We start from the raw sequence: 25,482 nt of genomic DNA on the forward strand, positions 1-25,482 counted from the left end.
TCTAATTCAATACAGCATCAGAGGCTCTCACCAGGGCAATTAGGTAAGTAAAACAAAAAGCACCCAAATTGAGAAGTGGTCATGTCTATTCACAGGCGGCATGATTTTATCTAAAGATTGAATACCTAAAAAATGAAGTCAATAAACAAACTCAGCAAGGTTGTGGGCTGAGAAACCAAAACACAGCCAGTTATGGACTGGAGGGCTCCGCCAGTAAAGTGGTGCTCTCTGTGCAAACACAAGACTCTGTGTTCCTCCCCTAGGACCTGAATAAATTACCCCAGGAGGCTTCCTGGGTTCACCGGCCAGCAAGCATAGCCTAGTTGTCAAACTCCAAGAACATGGAGCGTGGGAACAACACAGGAGGCTGAGCCCTGACCTCCCCCAAATGGATATGCTCCTGCACAGCCAAGACATGTAAGCATATGTACACAGGAAGAAGAAAAGCATTGGCCTTTATATATACTAGCAATGAACAAATTTAAAAAGTAAGAAGACAGTTCCATCCATAGTAGTATTAAAAAGAATAAAATATTTCATAATAAGTTTGACCAGGGATGTCGAAGACTTACAGATCAGAAGCTATAAACTAGATGCTGTAAGCAGTTAAAGAAGGGGTGGGTAGAAAGATCCCACTTACTTGTCATTACAGAGACAATACTATTGCAAACACTCTGCCCTGTCAGTCCAGTCCCTATCAACATCTCTCAGTGATGCCTCTGCAGTAATTGAGAAGAAACGTTCTACAGGTCTGACCATCTGGCTCATACTTCCCAGTGACAGAGCTTACGAGTCTGCAGTATTGACAACAACATAGTGCTGGCCTATAGATCAATGAAATAGCATAGAAAGCCCAGACATAAACTCTCATCCATATAAGCAAGTAATTGTTGACAAGGGTGCAAAACCGTTCAGTAAAGCCAGAACGTCTCTTCAACAAATGTTACTAGGGAGTTTTATTGATTATCCATTTTTTTTTTTTGCAAGAGTCAACCTGGACTCTTAGAACACTTAAACATTGGTTCAAGGTAGACTCAAGCCTTAATTGTAATAGTGAAAACAATAAAAATTTCCTGAAGAAGACACTGGAGAAATGCTCATGACATTGAACTGTGTAGTGCTTCTTATTTTTTCCCCCTCTTCCATTTATAGGACAATTGTCTTAAATATTTTCTGTACCTATGTTCAGAAGTGGTGTTGGGTTCAGTATATCTCAAGGGGCAGTCACCTAGCTTCTATGAGGCCCTACGTTCACTCTCTAACACAAGAAGCAAAGCAGTGGCAACATTACTTAGAAGGCTGGAGAGGAGGACACCATCACAATAGACTCATCTGTCTACTGCACCCTCTCCGCTGTACAAAACTGCTTCCTTTACCATTTCCTCCCTCCACCAAAACTTTCGTCACCTTCTTCAGCTCAGTCTGCTGGGAGTGTGGTTTTTGTTTGTTTGTTTGTTTGTTTGTTTTGTTTTGTTTTTGGCTTTTGTCCATCTGGTTTTCTCTTGGTCTTTCATTTGTTCCTGAGGGCAGAGACTCTATGTTTAAAGTTCTTTCTCAGAACCTATTTTGCTCAGTGTTTCTGATTTCTGATAAGAAATCTTTCAGTAAAATTATATTCCTCTATATAGACAGGTGAGAGTTCATTTCTCTCTCACTTTGGGATTTTAAAATGTAAAAGGCAGGCATTGTGAGACACAAGCATAAGCCCAGGCCTTGGGAACCCGAAGTCAGAGACTTGCTTGGGCTCAGGAGTTTTATATCACAGTGCAGTTGGATGGAACAGCACAGCGATGATGCCTCCAGAACAGAGTAGTCACTGTCAGATGCTTCCAACGCCTCCATCATCAGCACTGCTCTCCTTCTTGGCTGAGATCTTCCCGGCTCACAGCACAGTGAGTGTGCACCAAATGACATCCAGACATTGTGGACCATAAACCTCCATTACTGTCAAAGGGACACACGTCTAGATTCTGGGACGCTCCAAATACACAATGGACAAATGTCTCCTGGTTACAGCCAGGCTAGGAGGTCCAACTCCCTGTGTAGGCTCTGTGGATGCCACATGAGTGAAAGTCCTCGGCCTCAGCTAGGCATCCTCCAACCCCACTTCTATGATACAGGGATCTACCAGGTGAGAGAAAAACCGCTAAACAAAACCAAAAAAATCAGATTTCCATATGGTCACCAGAACCACGGAGAGGAGGACTGTCCCCCGGCCAGCAAGCACGAAGACCATGGCTCCCTCTCTCTTAGTCATCGCTAATACCACTCAGCAGGGCTTGGGGATGGAGCTATTGTATGCCAGCTCGCTAGTTTAGACTTCCTACTCAGCCTTCCTGGGCTGGTAGTGGTGGGGAACTGCTGTTTCTTGGGTGTTGGAGACAGTGTAGACACTTGTAAGTTGTATGTTTTTCAAGGGTGCCCACTTCTAGGTCCCCTGGCTAGAATACAGTCGGGGTTTTGGAGAGGTCAATGGTGTGTGCCCAGTGACATTTCTAGGTCGCTGGTATATTAGTTTCTAATTCTTGACTCTTTTACACAATATTAAAACCCAGGAAACTTACTTCCACATTGTTTCATGGGTTCTGAGGTTCTTGGTCAATCTGCTCTCTCTCTCTCTCTCTCTCTCTCTCTGTGTGTGTGTGTGTGTGTGTGTGTGTTTGGGTGTGTAATGGCCAGAATCTTAGTTGTATTTAAAGTGAGGACTAGTAAAGAAACCACACACAAACCTTTCTAGAAGCATGAATTTCTAGGTAAATTATCGAACAATCCTATTACTCTAAATAATAATGTAAAATAACATAAGCTGCTCAGTAAATTTCACAGATTGTTGACTAGTGTACACTGTGGAAAAAGGAAAGCAAAGATAGAATTACAGCAACACCCAACAACTGCCAGGAACAAGACAGTCGCACCGTGTGTTGGAGTCTTTGTGCAAAACCAGGAGCAAAGGGATGAACACAGGCTGTGCCAGTATCTGTGCCCGCTTTCCTGAGCATTGCATAGGACACTCGTTTGGAGTGACCTTGAGGAAGATTAATGTTAAAATTATTTTGACAATGATTGCTTTGGTTTTTTTTTTTTTTTTTTTTTTTTTTTGACAGAATTGCTGTGCCACTCTGTCTGGGGTCAAACTCTCTGATCTCAGGCTCCCAAATACTAACATAAAGGCTATGCAGTGAGAATGAAGCTAAACTTTTGTAAATGTTACCTGCCCAAAAGAATAAGTAACTTTTAAAATAAGTAATATTTGAAGAAGAAACAAATAAGATACATGAAAATCCTTAAATGACTAAAAAAGAACCCGGTATAAATTAGGAGACATGAGAGAGGAACAGCAAAAGAATAATTCAGGATGTGTCCTGGTTAGTTTTATGTCAATCTGACACAAGTTAGAATCATTTTGGAAGAGAGAGCCTCCACTGAGAAAATGCCGCTATCAGATTGACAAGCCCGTGGTGCATCTTCCTGATTGGTGTGGGAGGACTTAGCTCACTGCAACAGTGCCACCCCTGGGCTGGAAAACCCCGGAGCTGTAAGCGAGCAGCTGAGCAGATCATGAGGAACAAGGCAGTAAGCAGCCTTCCTCGGTGGCCTCTGCACAGTTCTGCCTGCCTTGAATTCCTCCTCTAACTTCCTTCAGTGATGGACAGTGATACAGAACTAAAAGCTGAAACAAACCCTTTTCCATGATTTGCACAATGGAATGTTATTCAGCTGTGCAGAAAAATGAAATTTACAAGCAAATAGAACTAGAAACAATTATCACAGTGAAGTAACCCCAAACTCAAAAAGATAGTATTTCATGGTTTTTCTTATATGTGGATGTTAGCTTTTAAGTGTTAGATATATTTTAGATATATTTATTTCAATCAAAATAACCACAGAGACTAAGTAGCTAGTAAGTACCAGTAGGGAAGGGGGCACCTCCCATGAAAGGGGAGACAGAACACAGTGTCCTAAAGGGGAAACAAACATACAAGGATTTCATGGGGAGAGGGTCGGGGATGCGGGTTATAGGAGTGGCCCAGGGAGGCCAGCTAACACTAAAGGCCTTTTGAAAAGCCCTATGGAAATCTACTGCCATAGAAACCTCCTACTGTATACACATTTATGAAAGGAATTTAAGTGGGTCACCAAACAATGAAAAAGACATGCCCACATGTACGTCCACATGCGTGCTGTGTCCATGGAGGCCAGAAAAGAGCATCAGATCTCTTTGGACCAAAGTACAGATGGTTTCTGAGTTGCTATGTGGATGATGAGAATCAAACCTCATTCTCTAGAAGAACAACCGATACTCTTAACCAGCCGGGCCAGCTCTTCAGACCAAATGATTATCTTTAAGCAAAATATATGATAGATACAATACACTGCGTAAATAAAAGCAATCCAGTCACACCTTTAAGAAAGAAAAGGGGCTGGGGAGATGGTTCGGTGGTAAGAATGCTGGCTGCTCTCCCAGAGGCTCTCAGTCCTCCACAAGGTCATTGGTCCCAGGACAGCCCCACATACTGAATGTCTTCGCAGTGGCTCTAGGGATACCCCTGTGATGCCTGTTACTACAGTCCTCCTACTTTTCCATAAATTATACAGAAACGTCCTAGAGAGCCATTGATCATGGTGCTGTCTTGCTCACACTAGCTGCACTTTCTAAAGTCACTAGATTTCAGAAGGGTCAATCAGGTTTGCTAACTGCATCCTTATGAAGTTGGCATACAGCACTCCTGGGCTTCAAAGACTGATTTCAACAATACATACACGAGAGTGAATAACCTTACATTCCGTATTTTTTTTTAACGTAAACTAAATTTTTCTCCTTTTTAAAACTCAGGTTTCTGGTTTTGGCAAATCATATATAAAGTTCTTTATCCTAGAGCTGGTCACACCAGCATGTTCAAAGGAATAGGGACTGAACTCAGTTAAAATCTGAAAACTTCCCCCAATTTCCTGAAGTTCAAAATATAAAATTATTAGTAGCTGTAAATAACAGAAACTATGTGACAGTGTGCAATGACGGCCGAGAACTAACGTTTCAGCAGACCAAAGTTAACCCAGAAAAGTTAATATGAAGGACACAAGTGAGAAGCCGCTCGGTAGGTGTGAACACAGGAAACCCCTTGTTGATATTCACAGGAAGCTGACCTAGGCTGAGCCCTGAACTGACAGCTCAGCTCTGGTCCCTGGTCTTGCATGAGGAGCAAGGAGAACTGAAGAGACTGGTTAATGTCTATGGGTCCTACAAAGGTCTGCCTGGGTAGCCTGCGCCATGCTGAGATCTACCTCCTGTTTTAGCTCTGAAGCGGTGGAGTCCCAGGAGTGAACGGGCGAGGAATGCACACTATTACCATGTCAGTCACCACAGTATTACCATGTCAGCACAGTCAGACGGGTCATAAACGCTCTCTTGAAAAACTTTACAGCATCCCATAAACTCTTCACTCATCGCACGAATTTGCGCATTTAGGATTGCTTCCTTGGTGCCACCGAATTCCAGTCTTTCCAGTTTTTCAAATTCTCGTATGGTAACAAACATGTCCTTTGTGAAAAACAGTAAAGATCTTTCGTCATCTTCAGCAACAAAAGAGATTTTTAAAATTCCAAACCAAACATTTTCAAACATTCAGAACCAATGGGCGCTTACAACACAACGAAGGAATGCTACTGAATTCACCAAACAGAGCAAATGCTTAGCTTTAAAACCACACTTCATTTTAAATCACCGACAGGTGCCTCACAGTGGAGACAGCACATGCGTACTGTGTACACATGAGCCTGAGAGCAATCCTAACAGTAATATAGACAGCTGCCGCGATGACACCCAACATCCCTAGCTTCAGCGTCTACACTTTGCAGTGGTCCAGAGCCATGAAGAGAGGGGAAATCAGGAGACTGTCTACAGGGCAAAGGAAAGTCGCCCCTAGATGTTGGAGAGACTTTAGTGGCATTCAGGCTGACCAACAATAAGAATTTTCACATAAATCTCTGATTTTGAATGAAACTCAGCAAAACTTACATAAACGATAAAATGCAAAATCTGTAGAAAGCTCTACAACTTGAAAAGAAGGCACGACCATCAGTTCTAAAGAAGGCATGGCCATCGGTTCTAAAGAAGCCTACATTGGTAGAATCAACACAAAAGTCTGTGCGTTCAATTTTTACATTTTAGATTTTTAAAAAAAAAAAAAAACAGTTATACACAGGACTGGAGAAAGGGTTCAGCGGCTAAGAGCCCTGGCTGCCCTTCTAGATGACCTGAGTCAGTTTCCCGGCATCCACATGATGCCTGACAATGAAGGGTAACTCCAGTGCCAAGGGATCCTGGGCCCTCTTCTGGCCTCCACAAGAACTGCATGCATGTGGCGCTCAGCCACCCATACAGATAAAACCTCCAGACACAGAAAATAATAATTCGAAAATACTTACACAAAGTAAGACTTGTATGATTTAGTTTTATGATTCTACGGCAGTGTGAATGACCAGCATCAGAGGAGTAAGCTGGCGGAGCAGAACCTGAAGCCCGTGTGCAGTAGTCTGGGCTATCTAGTGAGACTTTGTCAGAAAGAATTTTTTAGACAGGAAAAATAAAAGTGTGATACTTTATCAGATGGGTTTTGAGGTATGAAATTTCCCTTTCAAGTTTCATACATTTCTTCTTCAGCATTTACAGGAAGACTGGGTCCTTTACAGCTTCCTGCTCCATACTTTTCTACAGGCGCTGACAGGGGACGAGATTTACTTACTCTCATGCAGTAAGTGTTTAAACATGAATACAGAAGTAGGGTGTGGTGGGGACTCCTGTCAAGTGCAGCATGAACAGGAGGACAGAGTTCGAGACTAGTCTGAGCCACATAGCAGGGTCCTGTCTCAGCAGAGCCAAGAGTGCATGGCACGGTGAGGGGCTTCTCGGGCGTACATGCAAAGCCGAGTGTGATCTCCAGTGCCACAGAAAAGAAGGAAGGAGAGAGGGGGGAGAAAGGAAAGGAATAAAAAAAAAGCCCCAAACCTAAACACAGCCTCCCTTCTTCCCTTCCCCATCCCATGGGTCACATGACAAAGCCTCTTAACCTCACCCCCATGTGCCTAGATAAATGAATACCTCTATTTTTGTCAACCGGTCAAGAAACTGGTTAAATCTGCCAAACACCATGTGAGACTGGAAATCCCAGGGTCTCCACTCCATATTTCCAGTGAAGTAGTTTGCCAATCCTTTTCTAGACTTGAAAAAATAGTTTTGGAAAGTCCTTAAGATACTGATGGCCACCTGCACCTTTTCCAGTGCGTCTTCAATTTCTCCCTTCAAAAGGTCTTCAGGTGACAGGTATGTTCTTGCCTAAGATTTAATTAAAAGGAACAATGATCAAAAATATATTTCTTTTTTTATTGTAACCATCTGAGTTAAGCATTTTAAGTGACAGTTTCTAGAACTGAGCCAACAATGCTGTTGAAACAAGCACAAACTCTAGAAATATAGGTGCTTGGGCTTTGGTGACATGTTTCATGTGAGAATGATGTGAGGGGAGCCTGCTGCTTCCAGACAGACATGTACTAAGTCTCATATGCATGGCAATAAGGGCTTTGGACAGTTATTCTACCAACAAATATTCTGTCAGATTTTCACATTAAAATAATACACGAGCCAGCAGAACCATCCATTAGAACACAGGTTTTCAGAGGGCATCATGGGGTCACTGGCAAAGGTAAAAACAGCTGGTTATGTGACGTCTGTCTCTGGAAGTTCTTTCCCATCAGCACCTTCTTTGCTGGGAAGAAAAGGCAGCACATGACCAAATGAGCTATACCACATGAACTTGAACTTGCTTTTAAAATCCAAGTGGGAGAGAGACAAGAAAAATAGTTCAAACTAGTTACTCTTCAGAGGTTAAAGAGGAAACGAACCCAGAGGGACAGAAATAAAGTTGGAGACAACACAAATTTTCCATGATACAAATTAGATCAAAAGAAATTGTTGCCGCCAAAGCAGCCGTACCGAAAACACTAAAAGAAAGAATAAGCATGGTCAAGGGGCCTCAAGAGGAAAACAAATGACATCATGAAAACTGGTGTACAAACACAAATGTAATAAATTGGCTTCAGTCAACACGCACTTCTCCACAACAACTTCAGATTTCCATGGTGCCAACTCCCCAACCAAAAGACAAGCTAACAGGATTCACCTTCTTGTTGTCTACAAGAAACCCACTCCACCATCGAGAACGACACTGCATTAGAGTAAACGAATTTAAGAAAACATTCTAGGAAAGTTGAAGGGGACCATTGAGGAGGCGGGGCCGGAAAGAGTTTAAAGGAGGGGTAGAACATAGAGGTGTGAAAGAGAAAAGGGGGTCACGAGGGGAGTAGAGGATTAAGCAGGGAGAGGGGTAGAAGGGTAAAACAGAGGTGAGTAAGAGGAGAGATAAAAACATTAATCATTTTTTAAGCCATATGGAAAATGACTTTTTATAAGCTTTCTAAAATACATTGTTTTTAAAAATAGTTCAGTTTTAACTACCCTGCATGGAGGAATAATGGTGCCCCTATAAACCATAGACTAGAGAAGAGAAAGCCCAGTCAGAAGTGTGGGATGTCTCCCTGGAGGTGGTGGTTGAGGGGGTCCTCCGAAATTCTCAGAACAATAAAGCTATGACATTGCACTTGGTTGCCCACCAAACCCTGATAGTAAGACACTATTGCTGAAGACGCTTTGGTCTCCTGGATTTGGCAAAACCAAGCTGGTAATGAACTGGAAGCCTCCTCCCCAGTGGCCAGCTTTCATATTAGCTCAAGGTAGTAGACAGGCTGCTGGGAGCCACACAGCTCGAACCTTGGGAACTACATTGAAGACGTTCATGATAAGAAATGCCCATTGGTGCCAGAGTGGCACAGCGCCTTGGGGGAACCAATGGCTATCTGACCACACTTATACCTATTCAGCTGGAGGGAGCTCATGCCTGGTACCGTACGTAAACTTGACCTCTTGACCATTCTCCCCACCATGATGATAATGGACTAAACCTCTGAAACTGTAAGCCAGTCACCCCAGTTAAATGTTTTCCTTTATAAAGTCATTGTGATCGTGGTGTCTCTTCACAGCAACAGAAACCATAAGTAAGACTACACACACTCACATATACACACACCACAACATCACATCACATTCCTCCCCACAAGACTCATGGAGCATCGTTAGAAAAGGGACAGAAATATTCTAAAAGTGAGAGTTTGTGGAGGACCTATGAAAAACAGCGTCTCCTGGACATGATGGGCAGCTGAACTCAGGAACTCTCAAAAACTTTGGATGCTACACAACACCCGTAAAAGACCAGTTTAGTCACTATCCCAGCATAGATGAAGATGTCCACAAGGCTCCATCCTTTGTTAAGAAACTGCAGGCAGGGATGGCTACTGGGAAGAGAAAGTAAGCTTTCATGGGGGTGTGTTGTATGAGCTGCGGTGGGCTGTATTCTGGCCGCCCCGGCTCCTGCATGGCTAGCTTATGCCCCAAAATAATTACACAGAAACTGCATTCTTTAAACACTGCTTGGCCCATTAGTTTTAACCTCTTATTGGCTAGCTCTTACATATTGATCTAACCCATTTCTAATATTCTGTGTAGCACCACGAGCAGCTGGTTTACCAGGAAAGATCTTAACCTGTGCCTCTCTGGAATGGGAGAATTGTGGCAACTGACTGACTTGGCTTCTTTCTCCCAGAATTCTGTTCTGTTTACTCCGCCTACCTAATTTTCTGTCCTATCAAAGGGCCAAGGCAGTTTCTTTATTTAACCAATGAAATCAACACAAAACAGAAGACTCTCCCATATCAGGGGTGGGGCTACTGGTAGGTAGCCCATAGAGCAGTGGACGGTCCTACATACATGTGCATGCAGACAACACTAATGGACTCAGCAGAGTTTGTATATGCATGGCATGAAGGTGTCAGGTGGATGTGGGATATGGAGAGAGGAACCTGGGAGGAGTTTTCAAAACAAAGTGTATTCATGTATATAGTAATCAAAAAGTGTCATTTTGTGACTCTTGGAAAGTTGCCCCACACTTCAAAGAGGAATGGAATGAGAACCACCACAGTGTTCCACACAATACATGGGTTTCTCTCATGAAGATGAATGGCTTCCCCATCCCCATCAACACAGAAGCTCCACATGCAACATAGGCTTCATGCCATTTGCAAACAGTACAGAAACCATTTTTGTGTTTATCTTTAAACCCTAGTGATTACAATTCCACAAGTTCTAGCTGCTGTTTCCTATCTACACTCTTATTTCCCACTCAGATGAGATATACAGTTAATGGCTCCATGAAGTCTGCTAACACTTCACAGGTAACTATGACAATTCCTTTTGTGGTGTGAGTTTCAAGACAGTTGTTTTTTGCTGTGGTGTATGGTGCACTTCATACATCTTCTACAAGTTTTTTGTAATATTTTGGAAGCTTAGGAGTTATGTTGATAATTCAGTTGCCTTCCTGCTATAGCAGCCTCCTCGCCCATACATATGAAGTGACTAGCCATGCCCACATTCATTCCTATGCCTCAAACTGGCTCTCACAGAGCTCAGCCCATCACAGCTGTCTACACATGCATCACCTCCTAAGACAAGTCACTGGTCCTTGACATCCCAGACAACAACATTCAGTCTGTCTCCTTGTACTGAGCAGCAAAGGATGTCAGGGAGACACACGCTCAGGATCAAGCGAAGAGCTGCTCATTACATCGGTTAAGTGGTCTCATCGGTCAGCTCTCTCATCTGCAAATCATTAGAAGCCACTTAAACTACAACACAGTCAGTTTTGCATATCTACAGGTTCTTTATTCAGAACCATGGATCACATGCAAAAAAAAAAAGCCACCTGAGCATGAGTGTGCGCGCGTGCACATGCACACACACACACACACCTTTTTCTATTTTAAAAGAACCTGACAATAAAACAACAGGGAAAGGAGGAGGAGTTTGATCTTTAGAGGATCCAGTACCAGAGTTGGCTCACTGGTGATTTTAGATTCCTAACATGTTAGGGCAAGCTTACTACAAAGTTAATATGCTACTTGGAGAATCATGGAAATCAGGTCATTGAAACCTTTGGACAGAAACCAGAACTAAGGAATAAGAGATGCTGCCACATTTCCTCAGAAGCCTGGCAGCTCTGACTGCTGGCACAGACTGGGAACCAAGATAATAGCTTGCCTAGCTTCAAGGTAACCAGGACTATCTCATAAGCCATAGATGCCAGAGCTTTATAGTAATTTTATGGTTTTGGTAATTTTCAAACTGAGAAAGGGGTCCTTCCAAAGAGGTCAGGGAGGAGTGCTAGCTACATGGACAAGAGCTGCTTCTGGCTCACATGGAGATGCTGGGGGCAGGCAGCAAGTACCTGCTTACAGCCAGAGCAAGCCAGAGTTTGGCTCTCAAAGGACAGGAACAGACTAACACCAGAGGAGATGCTGCCAAAACATAGCAAGGCACTGACTCATTGCTCTTTCTCTCTACCGTAGTAGCCACAGCCTGTCAGTCCACAGCTGGTGAGAGAACAAGGATTAGCCTCTTGTTGTCCTTCTGTTAAATCCCAGGCACCATGATAGCCCTTATTATTCTCATGATGCCATTAACTGGAGGAACCGAGGCTCAAAGAAGTATTCATCCTCCTTTAAGTGGGTGGGCTACAGTCCAGTTGGTCTGAGCCCGAAGTCCTCCTGTATCTTGCTGTATCTCTAAGCATATGGGTGTGGAGGGGGCAGAGAGGGGATACTCTAGAACAGGTTGCATACCAGGTATTTATATTACAATTCATAATAGCAGCAAAATTACAGCTATAAAGTAGCAACAAAATAATTTCATGACTGGAGGTCACCAAATGAGGAGCTGATAAAGGGTGCAGTGTCAGGAAGGCTGAGACCCACTGCTCTAGGAGGTCTAAAGTTCTCATATGGTGGAATCCGATGTCATCCCTAACCTTGAAGACTCTACACTGACTCAGAGGTTTTAGCACGTAACTAAGGTTTAATGGCGTTGGAAGAGTGGGTCCAGCTGGGTGTATTATCAGCACTCCTGGGAGGCCATTCTCATCTGCACAGCAAGTTCGAGGTCAGCCTGGGCTATATGCTACTGCTTTTTCTCTCTTTGTTTTCCAGACCTAACAGGATTGTGGCTTTACAAGGAGAATCTGGCTGCCTACAAAACAAAGAGTTTCCTTGCCTGACTTGACCCTGGTCTCCCCATGATTGCCGAGTATGCATGTTTTCCTGTGTTGCCTGTCACCTTTGGGTTATTTAGGTATGGCAGTCCCAGACACCAGAGAGCACTTCCAGCTAAGAATCACTCGACCACATGATGTCCAAGACTCTCTCAGCTCTTACTAGGTATTGTTCTTGGGCATTTGTGGAGACAAGGATGAAAGTTCACAAATAAAGATGCCAGGTGGTGGGGCTGGGGATGGATGATCATTTTCAAAAAGACAGTTTCCAATCTGAGCAAGGAAAAAACAAACAAGCAAATTTAAAAACAGTGGATCATAATTCTTTCCATATAATCCCATTCAAGGATAACTGAATTTTTTTTTTTTTTGCTTTCTCAAATCAGCCAACACTCCTACAAAAACTGAGAGAAACTACAAAGTCCAAAGCATGACCACAGACCTTTTGCTGGAATCTACCTTAAATTGGTTTTATCTCTTTGCCTCTTAAATTTGTTTAAATAAAAAAACTCAGAAACAGTTTGTTCTTTGGCTCTGACCTATTTCAAGAATAGCCTGAATCCATAAACCTAGTCTGAAAGGGGAAGGAAAACGGCACTCTCCTTGTTGGCTGGACTTGTCCATCATTGGGTTTATTCGTTGTTATTGGACTAATGAAGGCAATGATTCTTATTGTCCTTAACTGTTATTGCTTCATACCTGGTCAATGAAGAGGTTACAGAACTCTTGCAGTAAAACTATAACTCGAGCAGGGGTGTTATAAAACTTGGAATGACTCCAGATAAGGCAGATGGTGTGGAACAACGGAGCAATTAGGATTTGTGTCTGTGGGAATTCCGCCTCCTGGAGACCTTGAATGTGCCTCTTCAGAGGTCTTAGGTGAAGTTCCACATCACGAGCTTCGAGAAGAGCTGAAAAGAGGAAGTACCATTCATATCATATAGTATCCTATTTTTTTAAAAAAATTAAAAACCCCTTACAAGTCTAAGACAATTGTCCATAGACAGTTATAAAAGCTGTCGACCCTCCCATTTTGTTATCTACCCTACAGCCTACAAGTGAGCAGTTTGAGGGCTAGAGACTGTCCTTCTGTAACTCAGCCTCCCTGCGGGGCACTGATCTAGTTACTCACAAACCATAAGTAATTGTGGCTAAAGACCCACAGGGAAGGGAACCTCCAAATCTAAAAAGAGATATACAACCCTGTGAAAACCTCGTGGGGATGAAGCATCTGGTGAGGTTGTTACCTCACAGCTGGGAAGCCAAGCTTCTCTAGAATGCTCAGGACAGGCAGAATGCACCACTTCCTCTCAGTTTCTGTGAGTAATTGGTGCAACAAATAGGGAACCTTCTACTATGCTGTTTATTAATATTTGGTTAACGTTATTATGCATGGTGAAAGAAGCAGTTTGGAATCAGGTATAAGGTGTGATAATAAAATACTGTAACTGATCTAAATGTCACTAAACTCACACTATATGAAGACTAATTTTATAGGAACTTGCTGCAGGAGCTCCTTCAGCTAATAGCCTTTAAGGTACCAGCCCACTTGGGTGTGGTCTCTTATACTATAATTGGCAAGGTAAAGCGTGCTCTCCCTCGCTTCCAGCTGCTGGATTCAGTTCCTGTTTCCTGTTTGTGCAGAGGACTGTGATCTAGGACTAAATCAATACCTAAATAAATAACCCTTTATTATACGCAACTCTGAGTTAGTGTGGGATTATTTTGTAACTTCCATTTTCATCTGGTGCCCAATGTAGGGCATGAACCCATGACGCTGAGATTAAGAGTCTCGTGCTCTACCAACTGAGCTAGCCAGGCTGAAGGTGGATGTTCTAATGGTACAGAAGAACTTTGGATTACTGTCCAGGAAGCAAGATGTCTCTGTCAATTCTAGAGTTTTGGAAGTTGCTTACAATGAACTTATTGTTTACTTAGGTAATATTATATCCTTCTGGAGTCTTTGATAGAGTTGAAAAATAGATATAGTTTTTCTTAGTTATGATAAAAGATAATGGATATAAATATTGTTATAAGTGTAATTCTTGCTTGATACCTGTTTTGTTGTATGTAATTTTACTATGTTAAAGTTAAAACCTTCCTTTTTATTTAGACAGAAAAGGGGAGGTGATGTGGGATTGCCCTCTGCATGCTGTGAATGTTTTATTGCCATTCATTAGTAAGGAAGCTGCTTTTGGCCAATGGCTTAACAAAATATAGCCAGGCTGGAAAAGACAGGGAGAGAGAGAGTAGGCAGAGTCAGGAAGAAGCCATGGAGGCACCAGAGGAGAAAGACACAAGCTGCCATGCTGCCAGTCAGAACCTTGCTGGTAAGTCACAGCAATGTGGCGATACGCAGATTAATAGATAGAAATGGGTTAATTTAAGATGTAAGAGTTAGCCAATAAGAAAATAGAGCTAATAGGTCAAGCAGTGATTTAATTAATACAGTTTCTGTGGGATTATTTTGTGGTCTGGGCAGTTGGGAACAAACAAGCTGCTTCCAACTACAGGAACTTTTATTGGAATAAAAACCATGTTAAGCACCTAAGAGTAAGGAAAGTTTCTCACTTTGATCCTAACACTCTCTCTCACCCAAAGCTGATCATGGGCTGTGTCTAAAGGTGAAGAACAAGCTAAGCTTCATGACTCAGTGCTGTTCCCAAGGATTCATGTCAAAGACAAGACAAACACTGACACCCACTGGGGAACTTGGTAAGTCCAGCCTTCAGCCAGGAATAAAACCTTGAGAAGAGAGAAGGCTGTGAACCCTTTCCTCTTGGAAATGCACATTCCTGAGTGTCCTGTGGTTGGTGTATATCTACCATGCTAATTTAGAAATTAAATAACCACACCACAGTTAAGTGCTAAGCAAGCCTGCTGATCTCAGTCTGAGATATGTCTTCAACATGAGTCTTCTACCTCTAGGTCACACGGGTTTGAGCCACCGAAAAGTTTTTTCTCTAAATCTCCAGGTTGTACACTCTCGATGTTCTGAAGATCCCTAGGACTCATTCCTATAGCTATGTTCACATGAAATGTTTATCTCATAGTAACAGAAGAGAAAAATGTCATTTGCTTCTATTTATTGAGGGTAAACCTACAACCTGCTTAGTGCTTGCTGCTGTTGAGTCTGAGAGCTCCATCCAGGCTTCTCAGAGGAGAGCTGGCCTCCAGGAGACATTTGGGTGATGTCTAAGGGACACTTACGTTTATCACGGTTGGGAAGGTAACAGTGGGCACAGTGAAGGGTGCTATTGACAGACTGATAGCTGGATGACCGATCAGAACAAAGACTCATCTAGCTTAAACCATGACTAAAGTGGGAAGCACTGCCCTGTGTCCCATAGCAAGTCTGCAATGGAGGTGTGGAAAGTAGGATGTGACCATTGAGAAACCAGCAATTCCATAGGCTGAGAGAGCTGGGAATCCAGATCTAATAAGACACTAACCACCCTCCCCATCTTTTCAAATACAATTCCTGGAAGCAAATGTAAAAATAGACATTTCAAAGTGAATTTTAGTTACTTCCAAATGGCACACAGGAGAATAAAAGTGTTCTAATGTTGGAAACAAGCAAAATGCAAAAACAGTTATTTTCTTGGCTTTAATTGTAAGATGTATCCTTTAGTGCCATATATACCTATAGTTGCTTAAACATTGACAAAAAATAAACAAGTCAGGAAATTAGGAGGATTGTCATCTTTGGAAGAGACTAAAGGGGAGCACTGAGGACAAGCAGGAGGAAAGAATTTTAGCTAGACACCTTTTTACAATTTTCTCTGTTCTATGGATATAAATCTTTACCAAAACATTGATGGTGACTGTGTACTTGTCAGCCAAGAAATCCGAAATCAACCCATGGAAGGTTCTGAATGGTGAATACTTAGACTATCCACACATAGCCCATGTCCTGTCTAGAAACCTCTACTATGGGCTTTCATGGACACCAGCAAAGGAGGGAAGGCCTTGCCTCTCCTATACACCTTCCAGCTTAACCTTCTCCCTAAGGTTAAGTACAAAGTAGATGAACTAAAAAGGGTTTGGGACCACTGGAAGATTAAGTAGAGAGATGGAGACAAAACTGCCTTTGGAAGAAGCAAGTGCTGTGCTCACTCCACGGCCACATGCTGAGTGGCAGGCAGACTTCAAGGCTGAGTAGGCAAATGGGGGGGTGGTAGGAGTGAGGACGATGGGCAGATGGCTATGCTGATGTCTGAGCCAGGGATGAGGATCTGGGGTCTTACCCTTTTCCACAGTGATGAAGATACCATTCAGAGCAGGAAAATAGCTGCTTTGTCTTGTTGTCAGTATCTTAACCATCTCGAGGACAATAGGAGCCTGAAGCTAAAGTGATGAAAATACTTGAATAAATATACAAACCAGATTATTAAATAAATTGACTCTCTAATTAAACATTTACATTATATACCACTCAGACAATATGCACAGTATTTTTTATTACATTTATTTTTTATTTTGGGTGTGTATAAATAGGCATGTGTAGAGGTCAGAAGTCAACTTGCTGATGTCACCTCTCTCATGGGCACTGGCATCAAACTTGAAATATCAGGCTTGGCACCAAGTACCTTTAACTGCTAAGCCATCTTACTGGTGATAGGAACAGGATTTGAGAATCAGGGGCATATTGGTTTCAAGATGAAAGTAAGTTTAAATAAATTTTTTCAAAAGTTTGTATTTTATTTTGCATTTAGTTTTTCCAAAAAGTGGGTTTACATATTATACATATAAATTGTTTCCCCAATCAAGAGAAACAAGAATGAAAAGAATAGTTTTTATAATATTATAGTCGGTCAGCACCCAGCATAGAGATCGCAGTTAGTTTTTCCACAGCCAAGCAAACTCTTACTCCTCTGCAAAGCAAATGAAGCATAATAATTGGCTTGCTAGTTGTGTGTCTACTTGACACAGTCTAGAGCAGCGCTTCCCAACCTTTCTAATGCTGTGACCTAATACAGCTCTCCTGCTGTGGTGACCCTCAACCATAGAGTTATTTTCAATGCCACCTCATAACTCTCATTTTGCTACTGTTATGAGTCACAATGGAAATATCTGAGGTCGTACAGCTGATCTGTGACCCCTGTCACGACCCACAGGCTGAGGACCACTGATCTCGAGTCACTTGAGACGAGGCCTCCATAAGATCTGCCTGTAGGCAGGTCTGTAATGCCTTTTCTAAATTAGTGATTGATGGGGGAGAGCCTAGCTCACTGTAGGTGGGCCATCCCTGGGTTGGTGGTCCTGAGACTGTGCAAACTGTGGAGAGAAAGCCAATCAGGAGCAGCCTTTCTTAGCCTCTGCATCAACTTCTGCCTGCAGGTCTCTGCCTTGAGTGTCTGCCATGACATCCCTGGATGGAGTACAAACTCTAAGATAAAATAAATCCTTTTCTCCCGCAAGCTGTTGTTAGTTATGGTTTTATGACTATTCAAATCCAAACTAAGATGGCAATTAAACCTTCCCACTTCTAGGCCCCCCCCATTGAGCTGCTCTGTCTCCAGTTATTTCCAGTGCTCTCAGATGCTGCCAAAACATCCTTATAAAGGCATCCAGTTACCATCCTCATTCTCTTGAAAACGCATTTCCTTTAGACAGCACTGTGGAGTAAGAAAAGTGTGTTCTCCTCAATCATACAAAGGCTGATGGACTTTTAAAATGACCAAGCAATGCTGCCCATCCTAGAGCTGACTCTGCTCATTTGATGTAGAAGCAATCCCCGCAGGGTCTACTTACTTGATGGTATATGCATTTCAAGTTATCAAGCCTCGCAGCCCAGAAGTCCAGCTCTGTCTCAGGGGTAGGGTGGAGGCCACTCAGCAGAGGCTGTGCTGAATCCTTTTCTATAATTTCTTGGATCTGATGTGACCATTTAATGACTACAGATTCAATGGCATGGAGTATTCTCCTCTCATCTGATTGTGGCCTAAAAAATATATATGATTAATAAAAGCATCCAACAGTGACTTTATTCAAATAAAGACAGGATATGGTACTAATAGTTTTTATGCATCTATAATCTAGTTTTCTTACTATAAAGCCTTCAAAATCCATTATTGTCATGCTCCTGGTTTGAGTCTGATATCATTGTATTATTCTGTGTATAGTACATCTCCAAAGCTAAGAAAACGATCAAGTTCAGAGAAAAAGCGCCAATGGATGCTCGACCGCAAATGTGACATCATTATCTCTCCTCTTCCAAAGTTCAGGGACCACAACAGGGAAGAAGGCAGAGAGCTGCAAGAGCCAGAGGCTGGGGGAGGGGGCGAGGAGCAGAGTGACTTGATGGGACCAGTGCACGCGAGAGCACACAGCAGCTGTGGATGACTGCACAGGTGTGCACAAGCCAAATCAGGTAACATTCCTGCATAAGGCAGTTTTCAAGGCTGTGCTCCCATGGGTGGCCCTAACCACATGAGCATATATTGGCAGCATATCTGGACTCGGTGGGAAAAAAAAAAAAAAACGAATCCAGAACCAGAAGTCGGTAAGGGACAGGAAGATAAAGAAGTTAGTGGGAAGAATAGAGGGGGGGGGGGGTGTGATAAAAATATGTTGTGTGAAATTCTCAAGGAATAAAATTACTGTATTTAAAAACTGATAAACGGGTCAGAGAGATTCCTTAGTGGTTGAGAAGGCCTGCTGCTCCACAGAAAACCTGAGTTTGGTTCCTGGCACCCACGTCAGATGGTTCTTAACCACCTGCAACTTCAGGCACCATACCCAAACACAGGTATACACAATTGCACAATATACCTAATCAAAAATAAAATTGATAAAGAACTCCCACATTCTTAAGCATTATTTTCCCAGAGGACTATTTCTAAGATTATGGATATCGCTGGTTTTCCTTAGAAAGTGCCTCAGGTGCAGAGCTGGCCCAGGCCTGGTGGCTGATGCCTAAAATCCCAACATGTGATTTGGATGCCGGGGGAACTGAAGTTAAAGGCTACCCTTGGCTACATACTGTGTTTGAGGTAACCTGGACTACACAAGACTCCATTTCAAAAACAAACAAACAAAATACGTTACAGGAAATAAAATACATTTTTAAGTGACATGTTTTAAAGTAACTCTATTTTGCTAATAGTTTAAGAGGTGTGATATTCTGTGGGGATGCAAGCCTTTCATTTTAATACACTGCATAGAATTGAATACACTGTTACTTACCTGGTCACTGAGTAATGCTGGTCCAGGTCAATATTTTCTGCAATAGTAGGAATTGGTAGAAGAGTTCTTTTTGACATTTTGCCCCTAAAAACATGCATCTTATTTTTCATGACTTCTATGTGATACTCCATATCTCGTGAAATAGAACATGACCAGGATTTGTGATTGTTCTTATTAGAAAGAATGGGGACTAATATCTAGAAAAAAAGTAACATTTTAAAAGCAATTAATTAGTGGACAGTGAATACTTTCAAAGACTTTTTTGTTGTACAAATTCTCTTGTCAACAAAACCATTCAACTCCACAAATAATACAAAAACTACAGGAAGTGGACCAAGTCAGTGTCCCTTTGACTCTAATTCACTGAGCTGTTGTCTTATTTAGGGTTACTGGGTTATTATTGCTGTGATGAAACACCATGACCAAAGTAACATGGAGAGGAAAGGGTTTATTTGGCTTACACTTCCTCATCACTGTTCATCATCTAAGGAAGATAAAGCAGGAATTCAAACAGGGAAGGAATCTGGAGACAGGAGCTGATGCAGAGGTACTGCTTACTGGATTGCTCATTATGGCATGCTCAACCTGCTTTCCTATAGAATGCAGGACCACCGGTCCAGGGATGGCAAGACCCACAGTAGGCTGTGTCCTTCTTCATCAAAAACCAGTTAAGAAAATGTTCCACAGCCTTATGGGTCTTATGGAGGCATTTTCTTAATTGGAGGTTCCTTCCTTTCAGATAACCCTAGCTTATGTCAACTTGGCATACAACTAGCCAGCACACTCTCCCAAATACTTGTCTACTAATATGAAGGTAACTATAAAGTCAGAAGGAAAAGGTTGAGGAAGATCAGAAGTTCAACTTTAGCTTGAAATGTCAACTACTCAGTCAGTAGACAAGGCAGGCATGTGGCTCTCTCTTTGGCTGGAGGGAGCTGAAGATTCCTAGCACACTTTTGCGAGCTATGCAAAAGTAGCCATGCCAACCCTTGGGGTGTTTGCCCTCCAGATCTACACCTTCTGGCTCATTCACAGTCTTGTCAGAAAGGGAATGAAAATTACAGCACAATTATGATTTGCTTGCTTTTTTTCCCTGCCCAATGCTCATCTCAGACTCTTCCCAACACTGAACTCAATCTGTGTTTAGATTAAAAACTAAACAAAAAACACAAATGGCATAAAAGCAAAGGGAAGATATTTGAGAAGTAGGAAGCAGGGAGGGAAAGGGTTAATGGGGGTGAGTATGATCAGAATGTATTATATGCATATACTATTGGGACATTTTCTAATGTCTCAATAAAACCCCGTAAATTATAATTAATGTATTTTAATAAAAACTAACCTCAAAACTCGGGATGTACTATGGAACAATGGTCTTGTACTCTGTAAAAAATTTGTCACTTGTGTTGATTTAATAACACACTGATTGACAGGTAGCCAGGCAGGAAGTAAAGGTAGGGTGACCAGAATAAGAGCATTCTGGGAAGAGGAAAGGCTCAGTCTGCAGTTGTCACCCAGACTTGCTTGCAGAGGAAGCAAGATGAGAATGCTTCACTGATAAAAGGTACCAAGCCATGTGGCTAACACAGACAAGAATTATGGGTTAATTTTAGATGTAGGAGTTAGTTAATAAGAAGCCTGAGCTAATAGGCCAACTAGTTTATAATTAAAGCAGGCCTCTTTGTGTTTCTTTGGGACTGAATGGCTGTGGGACCAGACAGGACAGAAACCTTTGTCAACAGGGATGGCTTATACCTTCTATGGATATATACATATACATTCAAAGCATATTGTAAAAACTATGGGGCTCTTGGTGTGAGACCAATTCAGAGAAGTACTGGGAGAGTTTCAAGATTATCTATTGCCTTTTGCCTAGCACAGCTCATAGAGTTAAACCTCACCAAAACCCACCTGGTGCTGCCAGCCCTCGTATAAGGGCATAAAATTTAAATCATAGGTTGTTTCCAACTCTGCTGAGTCTTACAGAAGACCTTGTGCAGTGAAAATTCCTTGAGTACCTGCTTCATGTCACAAACCGCTCCAAGTAGTAAGCACAGAAAACCTTCCCTACAATTGGCCATAACCAGGGGTGGGAGATCAAAGCATAGCACTAGAGAGAGAGGCAGAGACTTGGGCAGCCGGAAGATTCCAGGAAGACAAGTGTCACACCTCCCAGTGCTGAAGACCAACACTTTAATGCCAACAGATTCAACCTACAGTGCAGCGCGAAGGGAATGCATGAGCAATTATTAACTTCATTACTGCTTTCCATTCTCTGACTTAAATGAAATTCCATTTAGTTAATACACTCTAACAGGGATTTGAAAAAAGAAAAAAGAAACGGATGATATCAGTTTTTCAAAATGTAAGCTCATCTCTGCCCTGAATGCAACACCTTAAACCTCTAACCAACTGGCGGAGCCTAGTCAGCTCAAGTTGGCAGGCAATGTTTCCAGCATTTGAAAAGGGGTCAGGGCAGAATGAAAGGGAGGAATGGGCTGACAAGTTAAGCTTATTCATGTACAGATGGGGTTGAGAAACAAGCTAACGGGATCACTCTGCACCCAAGGCCAAAGAAAGCTACAGCTTCTACATGCTCTGCTTTTGAAGTAGCAGAGATGGCTCAACTAATGGCAAGTGTTTGGAGGTAAAGAGAAGACAGACAGACCAGTACCTCATCTAGGAAGGCAGTTACATGTGTGAGCAGTGACCAAGGTAGCTCTCCAAATAAAACCGTTTGGGAGAAATCACTTTCTTCCACACTTTCAGTCATCTTCTTGGCAAGATAAACTAGGTTGTGTTTCACAACTCTTGGGATCTGGAACAAAAGCCAAATAATTAGTTCAACTTCACTACAGTCTCTTTGATAGCAAGCAGCATTGGCTGCACCCCACTTGCAGTCATTGCCAAGAGCAGTAAAACCCTGACATCTTGCCCATATTTACAAACAAGGTTAGTCTGTTGCTCTTCCATGTCCTGGAAAAAGGAATTTTCTTCTTTTTAAAATACCTCCATTCCAGCAGATCAGCATACACTTCAAGAACCCCATAAACAAAACCAAACATGAGAACATTTCAAACTTTAGTGGATTGGCGGGGGGGAGGGGTTATAATGTTCTCTTGTTTGGAAATAAGCCAACTGAGAAAACAACAAGACACAAGTGGGTAATTTGTATTTCTGTCATCAAGGCAAAGAATGGAAATGTTTATTCAAGATAGTTTAACACTGCTGTAAGTGGGGAGTGACTTTGGGAAACTATTCGACTGTGCTATGAGCTTAATAAGGGTTTTTATATTTGTATGACAAACTTTTTTACAAAGTTATAATTAGGAGAATACCAGAAAAAAAAGATATGCAAAACTTATAAAGTCATAATGCAAACCTGTTACATACTATACTCTTCAAACCTATCCTATGAAAACATCTGGGATGATGTTACCACTTAAAACAGGAACTCCAGATGTAGCACTGCTGAAAGATAACCCACTGGGGAAGGGCTCCCAATTCAGAAAGGAAGAAAGGAAAAGAAAACAGGCCTGTGAACACCATGCCTGTGCAGATTACAGGCTGTTCCTTCCCCGCCTTTCCTTTTGTATGTTATTGCATCATGAAACCGAAATCAGTTTTAAAGAAAACCACATCAGAGAATTATTCAATTGGACACAGTTTTAAGAACTGTATTTATTTGTAACTTTTCAGAGCACACTTCTTGTACAAACCATATGGGGTTACTTTACTTGGAAAGCAAGAATTTACAGTTGGAGAGGGCAGAGATGGCTCAGTTGCTAAGATGTTCCTTTCCCTGCGCTCACGTGGTAATAGTTGACTGTCGTTTGTAACTCCAGTTCCCTGCTCGCTCAGGGAAACCCTACCCCTTTTCTGACATCCATGAGGCTCAGGCACACACGTGGTGCACAAACATACATGCGGGCAAAGAATTCAAACACAGAAAAATAAAATAAATATCTTTTCTTAAAAAAAGGAATTTACATGCTAATTACCAAGATAATGCTCCTTGAAATTACTAATAATTTAATTTATGCAACAAAGATGTTTATTTTGTGTTTTAAACGACAGCAGCCAGTCTTGTTTGGCCGTTGTTGTTGTTGTTGACTTCTTGGTTTATGTTTTTGTTTTGAGGATTTATTTATTTGTTTTGACAGAGTCTCATGTATAACCCTGGATGTTCTAGAACTTGATATGTAGAGCAGGCTGGCCTCCCACAAACTCACAGAAATCTTCCTGCCTCTGTTTCCCCAGTGCCAAGATTAACAGTATGCACCAAAGCGCGGCCTGCCTGTTGGTTTATTTTAGTTTTAGAACTCGATTCTTTCTTTCTGGGACAAAACGAAGTTAGCAGGCACAGGGACAAAATACTCAAGCTATAAGGACTTTGCCAGACACTTTGTTGTCTTCGTTTAAAAGGCTACGACTCTGGAGTTCCCACCCACACAGAACTTATTTGATCCCAAAGCACGCCTAGCTCTGTACACAGGCATCATAGGCTATGCTAGGTGTTTCGTTTTGTCTTGCTTTGTTTATAACATCATTCTATATAACCAATTCTACCGGCAGGCATCCCTTCCAGAAACTAACCTATAGCCTCTTACTTGGATCAGATGTGGTGCATATGAGCACCTGGATTTCTGAGGAGTCCGGGAGGCTAGAGGTTAACTTTAAACCGTGAAGCAGGCGCCCCTCTCCTTACCTCGGGGAAAGCCAGGAGCCGCCCTGCGTCTGCGACACAGAACAGCAGGCTGGCAGGACCAGCGCTCTCCAGAAAGTCTCCGAGGGCCTGCCGGTGGTCCTCGCTCTCCAGGAACTGGCTCCACGTCTCCTCCTGGAACGCCAGCGCCTGGCGCAAGCGGCCGCCCAGGAAGCGCACCCGAGGGTCCAGGGCGAAGCGCTGCGCTCTGAGGGCAGCCGCAGCCTCCTCGTCTTCTGCTTCGTCCTCCTGCTCCGAGGGGCTAAGACGCAGCACAGTCCCTTCCTCCGGGGCTGCCATCTCCTACCTGCGAGGGGAGTTTTGGCGAGGATTTTTAGAGTCGTGCACCACGGAGGCGACCCCAGTCCTCTGCGAGTACCCCGAGCTGGCACCTGTAGCAGTGTGTGCAGTGTTAGACTCTCAGAAGTGGTGGCCGGGACTGCGGCGCGTCCCGTTGCCCGGGAGATGGCGGCCCCGCCCCAGCCCAGGAGTGGGGGCGGAGCGAGAGTCCCGGACTGCCCTGCAAGTCCCAGGCGGGAGCAGTGAAATCAAGTCAGGAAACCCAGGACTGGTTAGCTGCTCTCGACTTAGCAGTACTGTCTTGAGCAGATATTCCTGCTAAATTCGCTATCCTGGCTAGTTCGTCTAACCCCTAGAAAGAGGGGCTAAGGGTTCAATGTTTAACAATGGGCAAAGTATGCCCAAAGCAGTTAGGTAGAGGAAAATGCTGCAACCCGGCTTCGTTGCCAGCTTTGAGTTCCCTTGTGGACATTGTACCAGTAATAAAACAACTCTCCATTTAAGTATCCTAATTGTCAGATTTTAAGGCTTAGACATCACAAGTCCCGAGGCCCATCTTCAGACTCCGAAAGAGACTGCAAAGCGCTCTTTGTAAAGGCCAAAATGCCCCTAAGCCTGCTAACATTAGTCAGAGCAGGGTGAGGGGAGGAATTTTGTAGCTGGATCATTTGTTGTCCAGTCTTTGTGTAATGGGAAACTGCAAGGCTTATCTAAAGTCCTGATTGGAGTAGCCTGTGAGGCTGGACTATCTCAACCACCAGCGTTAAAATTGTTCTTGATGTAGAACTCTAAGGAAACTGCAGCCGAGGCACTCTGAGATGTTGGATTACCTGGGTCATCCATTTTTATTGGTGTCTGATCCCCTCGTTCTGAAAACACACAGACTTTTAAAGATAGCATACATATCTGCATTGACATCAGTAAGGATTGTGTAGTGTATATAGGTCTGCTAACGATGAATTTTTTCCATGCTTGAACAGGTAAAAGTCATCAGTTAACTTTACAAATTCATTTAAACTATATAACCAAACTGTATTATAAATCTTCATTTATACTACAGGAAAGGAATGGGATATAATA

At 42.7% G+C, this 25,482-nt stretch overlaps 1 protein-coding gene across 1 annotated transcript in view; it reads right to left on the minus strand.

The window, feature by feature from the left end:
- Dnah11 (dynein axonemal heavy chain 11) overlaps nucleotides 1-24,402 on the minus strand; it is a 326,474-nt gene extending 302,072 nt beyond the window's left edge. Inside the window, exons 1-8 of the mRNA XM_041639057.1 lie at nucleotides 24,106-24,402; nucleotides 22,072-22,215; nucleotides 19,398-19,594; nucleotides 17,964-18,153; nucleotides 16,457-16,556; nucleotides 12,909-13,120; nucleotides 7,100-7,333; nucleotides 5,372-5,539 (exon numbers count right to left, since the gene is read on the minus strand). Of these exons, the coding sequence (XP_041494991.1) occupies nucleotides 5,372-5,539; nucleotides 7,100-7,333; nucleotides 12,909-13,120; nucleotides 16,457-16,556; nucleotides 17,964-18,153; nucleotides 19,398-19,594; nucleotides 22,072-22,215; nucleotides 24,106-24,402 (1,542 nt within the window). The remainder of the gene's footprint in view (nucleotides 1-5,371; nucleotides 5,540-7,099; nucleotides 7,334-12,908; nucleotides 13,121-16,456; nucleotides 16,557-17,963; nucleotides 18,154-19,397; nucleotides 19,595-22,071; nucleotides 22,216-24,105) is intronic.
- Between the last annotated feature and the right edge of the window lie 1,080 nt (nucleotides 24,403-25,482).

Source organism: Microtus oregoni, unplaced genomic scaffold (genome assembly GCF_018167655.1).
Source record: "Microtus oregoni isolate MIOR12 unplaced genomic scaffold, Mior012 000056F_ref0000123, whole genome shotgun sequence".
NCBI classification, from domain to species: domain Eukaryota; kingdom Metazoa; phylum Chordata; class Mammalia; order Rodentia; family Cricetidae; genus Microtus; species Microtus oregoni.